The 8,771-nt window shown below is 40.6% G+C and overlaps 1 protein-coding gene across 1 annotated transcript; it reads right to left on the reverse strand.

Annotated features, from left to right (window-relative positions):
* Window positions 1–65: 65 nt before the first annotated feature.
* On the reverse strand, window positions 66–8,762 carry klhl8 (kelch-like family member 8). The gene is made up of 12 exons (XM_008423788.3): window positions 8,696–8,762; window positions 6,158–6,377; window positions 6,002–6,063; window positions 5,315–5,480; window positions 4,906–5,226; window positions 4,100–4,286; window positions 3,549–3,692; window positions 3,243–3,354; window positions 2,994–3,162; window positions 2,753–2,912; window positions 2,120–2,321; window positions 66–1,588 (listed from the first exon to the last, which is right to left on the reverse strand). The coding sequence occupies exons 2-12, from the start codon at window positions 6,353–6,355 to the stop codon at window positions 1,465–1,467; spliced, it is 1,845 nt and encodes a 614-aa protein (XP_008422010.2). The 5' UTR covers window positions 6,356–6,377; window positions 8,696–8,762; the 3' UTR covers window positions 66–1,464.
* Between the last annotated feature and the right edge of the window lie 9 nt (window positions 8,763–8,771).

The following is an 8,771-nucleotide window of genomic DNA, read 5'->3' on the forward strand; positions in this document are numbered from 1 at the left end:
TCCTGCCATATGGCCAACAACTACTGCAAGCTAGACTGAGAAGCGAAAACACACACCCCATTAAATAATATTCAAACAACTTTATTTAATAATTTCATACCAACACTATGTTCATAAAGCACAATATAGTCAAACACCTCACATTTCACACATTAACATTTAAAAACACAAAACTGGCTTCAAGTTTGCTATAAAAATTGTTGTTAAATTTAACACAAGATTTGTGTAACACTTTGTATTTTTATCTTGTACAAACAGCATATCTGAAAGAGTCATTTGTAGTCCTATTATGAAAATTCTGCCAAAGGTTATAAATATTTTAAATCTTCCATATGGCAGAACCACTTGTGCTAAACTGACATACTTGTATGAACATAAAACATGACATTTTCTAATTTGGACAAAAATATATTCAGACCTCACGTCTATTCTAGGAAAATAGAGAACAGCAATGGATTACACAGTTAGGAATTGTTCGATTATACAAAAAATGTTTACATGTATATTGAAATATAATGGAACCGTTTGCAAGTACAAACCTCGTCTGAACAGTGTACATGTCTAAAACAACAAAAACGATTAGGATTTCTGACAGGCCAGCTATCATCATTCACAAATCTCAAATTTTAAGGGAAATATTGTCGAACTGAAGCGGTGAAACGTATTGCTCTGATCTCTTTACGACGCCTCTGTCAGCAATGGAGAAGCAATATTAATTCAGCAGATTTCAACTGGATTTGTCAGCGTTTGTTCTGTTTGGCACTTGCAGGAGTGTGAGTCCCCGAGCGTTAAAAGATCCTGAAAGCGAGGACTGATTTGTTTCTAGGCTTCGCTGACCGGCAATGTTCCTTATCGGATTAATCAAAGGATAAATGTCGGCTGGTTCAGCTTAAAACTGGAGAGAACGTGAAAAAAATGTAAAATGCTGGGACAAAAACTTGGGAGTAAGAGCGAAGGAAGACAACTTCACATCCTAACTGATAAAAACGAGCCAGTAAGATACCGATCAGTCACATCGGATCCGGACAAACGGAGCAAATGCAGCGAAGTAGCGGACGTCTTCTCAGAGAACTTTAAATCCTTTCATACTGGCCCTATAGTTACAGTCTTTATTCTGAATACGTTAATCCTCTGGACGTTTCCTTTAAATAAGAGCTCAGCAAATAATATCTACTCAAACAAATAAACAAACAAAAAAAAATAAGTACAAAATACTTCATTAAAGATTGCAAATACCACCAGAAGTTTAGAGACATAAAATTTTGTCTGTGTGTATATATATTTTTTTAAATTCAAGTCTATTACTTTTCCCTAATCATCCTCGGATACGGTGTGCTGACCGAACATCGGCCTTCGGCGTGAAGGCGAGTAGTAGCTTCGCTCGCCATGTGCTTTGTGCTGCAATTGGATCTGACGGTGACGGTGACGCTGCGGTCGGTCACCTTGTCAAACGCGGGGCGGTCGTCACATGCAGTTGACCACGTTGCTGGAGCCCTGGCCGACGTCCCTGATCTGGCTGACGTGACACAAGCACACGGCCACGCCGGCTCCGGCTCGGCAGTGGGACACGGAGCCCACCAGCTCCCATCTGAAAAAATGAAATTTGTAGAGGCGGTTAAAAGTCTGCAGCTGAACAAATCCATGTGAGGTCAAAAAAAAAAAAAACTCAGAAAACACTTAAGGACAATACAATTCTCAAAAGAATTTTCACAAAAAAAATCACTTTATGCACTCAGTAAAATTTCAAAAGGATAAAGTCCTGCCCTGTTTTAATGTAATTTTCTTCCTTAACCCATCTGTTACATCACACGCTGTGCTTTGAGAGAAACTGAAACATTTTTTTGACCATCTAAGCAAAGGGCTAAGTTTATGAAGCACATTGAAATATGTAGCAAGCTAAATTATTAAAAAGCCACCTGATCGGAGAGGAAACAAACAATCTGCTTATTGGAGACTTCAGCTCCAATAAGGTCAAGTCAGATATGTTTTTCACAAATCTTCATCTTACACAAACTGTTTTTGTGGAAAAAAAAACAATAAAAATCAGCCATTAAAGAAAAACAGATACTGCAGCATCCAGAAAGTCTCTCTGGATGCTGCAGCGATGTTCTCTCCTCACCTGTTCATCCTCGGCTCAAAAGCCTCCACCGTGTTCAGGTAAATGTTCCCGTTGTGTCCCCCGACTGCAAACACTCGGCCCATCACGGTGGCGACCCCGACTCCACCGCGCGGGGTGGTGAGCTCTGCCACGTACTCCCAGCGGTGCATCCGGGGGTCAAAGCGCTCCACGGAGCTCAGGGGGGAGTTGTCGTCAAAGCCACCTTAGAAACGTCACCGAAAAAGATACATTTATTAAAAGATGGTTGCCCTCATGTAAAACGAGTGCGTATATATAATGTAAACAGTTACATGCGAAACTGATGTAGGAATCTGAGCAGAATAACATTGTAATTGACTTTGCAATCTAACACCATAAATGTTGAAGAAACTCTTTAACTTCAACCCCTGCAATAAAAAAACCCGGCCTGTGAATAAGTGACCAAAACAGCTTTACAAAACATGAACTTTTGTCTCAATTCAAGCCTTTGTGTATAAAACTGAAGGGTGTGAACCCAAAGCATGTGATGAGTGTGCATCAAAACGGGGGAACTTTCTGTACATCTCAGCTGCATTTCTCAAGACCTGCAGTTTACGATCGCAAGCGACGTTACATAACCCGACGGGAGTCCAAGAGACGCCGCGTTTCTCTCACCGACAACGTAGAGGCAGCCGTTGAGTTTGCTGACGCCATTCCCGGCGCGCCGCTGGCCCATCTCGCACACCTCCGTCCACTTGTTGAGGTGGGGATTGAACCGCTCCACACTGGAAAGTGACGCCACGCCATCATTTCCTCCCACTGCGTACACGTAGCTCTAAAGACAATCAACAACGTGCTGAGAATCAAATCGTCTAATGAACAGAACAAATGATCGATTTTGTCCTCGTGCTTTTACCCCCAAAGCCACAGATCCAACTCCTCCTCTGGGCGTGTTCATCGGAGCCACGCCGCTCCAGCTGTCGTTTTCGATGTCGTAACGTTCTACGTCGTTGAAGCAGGAGTTGTCATCGAGACCTCCGATGGCGTATATGGGACCGCCGAGAGCTGCCAGTGCTATTCCCCTCCTGAAAAAACAAAAGGGAACATTAAAGTTAAACGACTGGAAATGAACGGCGCTCTGACACGCGTCACGTTGTGTGTGTACCTTTTGGTATTCATGGAGGCTTTCATCATCCACTTGTTGGTGAGCGGATCAAACATTTCCATATTCCCCAGATGTTCGTTGCCATCATGGCCGCCGACGGCATACACTTTACCTGTGTTAGGAAAGAAACACCCAACATGAAGGATGAACTTCCCAACAAACAGGCAAAAAAATAACATCACCGGGAGTTCTTCAAATTTGTGACAAATACTTTATCAATACTGAGTTCCATACTGTGTGAGCTACATAACGTTTATCATGTTTTGCTTTATTTTCTGATACATTGGTACAAGATTCTCTTCTCACCTCCGACAGATATCACACCCACGTGACGGCGTCTGCTGTTCATTTCAGGACCAAAGAACCAGCTGTTTTTAGTAATGGAGTAGCATTCGATGCTGCGAAATGGGTCTCCAGAACCTCCCCGTCCCCCGACGCAGAACAGAACCCCTAGACAAGGAGACGAACGCAACAAACACAAATAACCGGTTGTTTTGAGCTTGAAGACAAACACAACATTTTTGAGTCACATTACGATTATAACCTTTGATGAGCTTTTCAAAATCTACAAAACTCTGATATTCTTAAATAAAATTCAGTCCAACAAATTGCCTCCAGAAGTCACCTAAATAATAAGTGACTTTTTAAGGCAATTACAAGCCACACTTTTCAGATTTTACATGCAAAAAACAAATTTCAAACTGAGAAGAACATTTAATTCATCAAACTTTAAAAGGCGCTATCGGTATGACCTTGAATTTGTTGCATCTGTATGCAGAAACCCGGTTTGTTTCTCGTGGGTAGCTGCGTATTTTTAGCCCGGCAGAAATTACTGACTGTTGCCGTTACAGCGGTACCTGCGGTGTGCCTCCGTGGGATGGTACGGACAGAATACTCAAAGTCCGGAACCACTTTGTTACTCAGGTGGAGGTGGTAGTTCCTGGCCTCATCCATCAGGTCACGGCAGTCCAGGTTCCCCTTGATCATCTCTTCTTTTGCCACGGTTCCCGTCAGAAACTCCACGGGCAGCAGTGGGAGCCGCACCTGGACAGAACAGTGCATCCAACTACTGAGTCAAGAAATGAAACTGCATGTGGAGCTGATGCAGATGTTAGTTTGAGATGTTAGTTCTTTTCCTCCCAGTTTAAAATCTAAAATACTAGAAATCTATCTAAATTAATGGGAAATAGTTCAATAAAGGGTAGATTTTATATATCAATATTGTTATTCTTAAATAAATACAGCAGGTAGGAGATGGGTAAAATTATTTATTAGCACAGGATGAGGAGGAAGGCAATTTAATGGAATGATGCACAGAATGAACAAAAGTGAACTGAACTAGAAAACAAGAAAAAAGGCCAGAAAGAAAAGTGTTGAGACACAAGGACAGAAGAAAACACGATAAGGGAAAGAACAGACAAGACACTAATAAGCAAAAAAAAAAATGTAAAGATGACTGAATAGAATGAAGAACAGACAACTTCTAGACATGCGAAATAAAGTCTAAAATAATTGAATTCATTCCTTTTCCACACAAATTGAGAAAACGACACTAAATTCCTTACTGTCCTACGCTGCGTGTAGGAATCCTTTATTAGTAACTGTAGTCAAGGTAAACATTTTTCATCATTTAATACACCACTAAAGTCTTCCCTCCTCTAACCTGAGACATGATCTGGTCCAGCCAGGCTTCATGGTGCTGTGGGTTCGCTTTCAGCCACTTCACAGCTGCGTTGTACACTTGTGTCTCTGAGTGGATGTTGAGGTCACAAGAGGACAATAGCGTGCGCAGGTGTTGGGGCGACACGCATGTGAAATCCTCGCACTCCACCACCTCGGTGAAGTGCTCGCAGGCGTAGCGGTCAGCCATGTCCATCAGGTCCACTCGGTTGTGGCTCTCTGCGAAGGTCCGCACTGCCAGGCAGTTGGTGGGGTGGAAGTGGGCCTTCATGTACTCACAGCAAGCTCTGGCAACCAACTCAACCTGACAGAGACGAGCAGAGGAGCATGAAATTCAAAATGATACATTCGGCTAAGCTAAAGAGCTTACTGAGAGGGAGTTCTCCGTTTACCTGTAGGATGCAGGCAGCATAAAGCAGCGGCTGAACGTTGTCGACGGTCAAAGTGAGTTTGGAGGAGTAGGCAAAGTGCACCAGGTCCTGGATGGCATCTCCATCAAAGTCTTTAATCTCTATAAGATCCTGTTTGGCTTCAGACATGTCTGATAGGAACATTGCCCTGAGGAGAGAAACAAAGCCCTAAAACTTCGACATCCATGCCAGATGGAAAAAAAAAAAAAAAGCAACTAATCTGTGACCAAACTGGTTCATTTTGTGGTGCAATTTTACCTAAAATTAAAAAAAGAAACTCCTTGCAATAAAAAAAAAGAAAAGAAGAAAGAAAGTTGCAACTGCTATTTCGCATGTTGTTTATAAGTAGCCAGCTAGTTTTGCTTGTTTACCATCATGATACCACAAGGTGGAACAATGACTCAACAGGTTGAAAGTACAGATATAAAACAACAACAGCAACTGATTTCAGGTACCATGTTCAACCGAAAACATCAAAACGACACATAAATTTAAAGAAAGCCACATTATCCTCATTAAAAACTACCACTGATGTGGCACACGTGGTATCGTTCTAACGGACCAGGCTCCTTGTTTCCACGTGAAAACTGAATTGCTGACAGATGTTTCAAACAAATAGAAAAGCAACCAAAGGATATCTTGTGTATGTAAGACATAAACTAAACCTACCGAAAGTAGGGGATAACACAAGCTAGAACTAACTTGTGACACGGTATCAACCTACTGCCAACCTATAAAAAGGAGAAACACAGAATACATGACACAGAAAACATGCCGCATTTCACTTGATTCTGGCGAGAAAACAGTGGACGTGTCCCTGTCTACCTTCAGCGTGACGTCACACAGCTCGCCGACTTCGTAGAAATGCCTGAGAGAGTTATGGAAATCCTTCCAGGCTTCGTGAGCCTCAAACACAAATGACCCGTCCGCCTCACATTCTGACTTTGGCGCCTTGTTTCCTGGACGTTTCTCCTTGGACTTCTGCTGTTTGGCATGCTCTGGCACCACATCCCCCGATGCCATGGTGGGCTACAGGAAATGACACCTGCGAAGGTGTAGAGAGTCAAACATCATTAACTGCTCAAATAAAGAGATCATGGCATGAGAAAGCAGGCGAGTGGGAAACTTCAGCTGGACGGATCTTAGAGTCTGCGTTTAAAGAGGACTGTTATGATTAAAGCTGCCCAGATATTTATAAAGACATAAGAAAGAAAAAAAAAAAGAAAAAACTCACACCATTACAACAGGGATGTTCAATTCTCAAGAAATTATCCTGCTTCCTTTCTCCAACACATCTGAAATCTCTCTTCCACAGAGGTCTGGTAACAAGCCAGTAATGCATCTAAAAGTTGGAGCATAGTAGATCTTAAGGACCAGACTGGCACATCTCTGCTTAGCATCAATGTTACCACAGCCCTTTTTTCTCCAACACTGGCCATTAAAAAAAAAGAGAAAAAAAAGAAGAAAGAAATCTAGCAACTTTCTGCTGCATTTCCCCACAAATACAGAAGAGGTCAGGTTGAGGAATTTCCATAATAATGAGAACAGACTAAATATTTCAGCTTGGCAGCTGAAGGACATGGATAGGAGTAATATTTGTCACCTCACAATCTGAATAAAATGAGCGCTTTAGTTTGAACAGACTTTCTTTGCTGATACAGGTATTAAATTTCATTGCAGTCATCAAAACATCATAAATGTGACTAAAGTTTTTATAACTGCACCTTGAAGAGGTCAATAACATATTGTAAACTTATGTGCAACTGAAACTGGGTTATAGTGTGATGCCCTGTGATAAAGACAAAGCAAAAAAAAAAACAAAAAGTGATTACAGTAGCTGTTTGTTTTGCAACAGAAGATTACGTAAAAATCTTACCTGCTGATAAATCCGATGAAAACACTATTTAGCCTTTAGCCAAAACCATTTAAGACTTGTTCACCATTGAGAGTCAGAGAACAAAACACAATGTGGAAACTTCACCCACACCTCATGGCAGCTGTACTGTATCTTTTAAGCTTTGGACGCCTGACTCTGAATAGGCTCAGTGTACCACCCCTCATCACTAGTCCTCTCAGCTATGAGAGCAGAAAACATCAAGACCCATCAAACAAACTGAGGATCAAAAGACTTTCATCAGCTCTGTTTCACTTTGTAGTTCCTCGACATTTTGAGGCATTACGTTACATCCACTCTATTAAAAACAGATCTATCGGCACTTTTCAGCCTCACAGGTAACCAAAAGCCTCCTGCTCTGTGAAAAAATAATAATAATTCCTGTTGTACATATACTCAAATTTATTCAAAAGTTCAACTTCCACTTTTAAAATCTGCCTAATTATGTATAAAACACCAAGAGGAGACTTGGAAATGCAAAATGGAAGAAAGGATGGAGAGACAGGAATGGAATGATGAAGAGTTTACATTAAGAGATGGAAAGACACACTGACAGATGTTTGAATGAATATAGCACTCCTATTCCATCTATGATTTTAAATCCACAAAATGGCTTATTAAAAAAAAAAACCAACATAATATTTATCCTGTTCTCAACTGGATAAAGAATCCAAATATTTTTCCATTCCATGTTTTCTTTTTACATGTCAATCCAGACTTATGAAAATGCTAAAATTGATTTTCATTCTTTTTCAGCTGACAAGTATTTGTGTTTTTGACAAGGATGAGTCATATTTTTCACATCTTTTCAATATCCTGTCACAAATAACATTCATAAAATGGATAAAATTTTACCCATTTTGAAACAAACATATCTGTTTACAGACTGTGTGCTCTACACTTTCCTCTAAATAGTATGCAAAAAAGTATCAGATGTCCTATATTGGACATATTCATTTATTCAATGCTGTGATAAATGTTAAGAATCAATATGATTAAAAAGATCCTTAGTATATCTGACCCCAGCTGTCATTCAAGACTCATGGGGGGAAATACATTATATATTATACAAAGGCACTGCAGCTATATAAAGGGTTTGTTAAGACAGGGCACGAAAGCTAAAATTAAATCACAGCTTAAACTGCACGTCACAGATTGTCATGTACGGTTATAAACTAGTTACCACGTAGTTTACAACCCTATTTCTAGACCATCAGTTTTCGTAATTCTTCGTCAACTGATCAAATTAATCGCTTCGACGATCATTAACGTGATAAATTAAGCTAGCTAGGCTAACGGTATGTTGACACTTAGCTTGTTTGCTAACAGCAACGGCATGACAGCTAGCTTGGCAGGGAACGGCGAGGATTTAACAATTAACTTATCAAAATACTCATAGAAGAATGATAGAAATTACAGTAAATTGTTCTAAAAAGTTAAGTTATATCTAACATATATAAATTAGATACCTCATATCGCAGAAAGATTTGAAATGCCGGCTTCTTTGAGTGGAACGTTTGGCACGGCTGTTATGACGAAGTGCTT

Source organism: Poecilia reticulata, chromosome 12 (assembly GCF_904066995.2).
Source record: "Poecilia reticulata chromosome 12, P_reticulata-male-v2, whole genome shotgun sequence".
Taxonomy (NCBI): domain Eukaryota; kingdom Metazoa; phylum Chordata; class Actinopteri; order Cyprinodontiformes; family Poeciliidae; genus Poecilia; species Poecilia reticulata.

Coding starts and splice junctions, on each gene's coding strand:
- klhl8 (XM_008423788.3), bottom strand. CDS start 6,355: ATGGCATCGGGGGATGTGGTGCCAGAGCATGCCAAACAGCAGAAGTCC. Junction 4,287..4,905: donor TGGACCAGATCATGTCTCAG/GTTAGAGGAGGG, acceptor TGTTCTGTCCAG/GTGCGGCTCCCACTGCTGCC. Junction 2,322..2,752: donor CGGCTGCCTCTACGTTGTCG/GTGAGAGAAACG, acceptor GACGTTTCTAAG/GTGGCTTTGACGACAACTCC.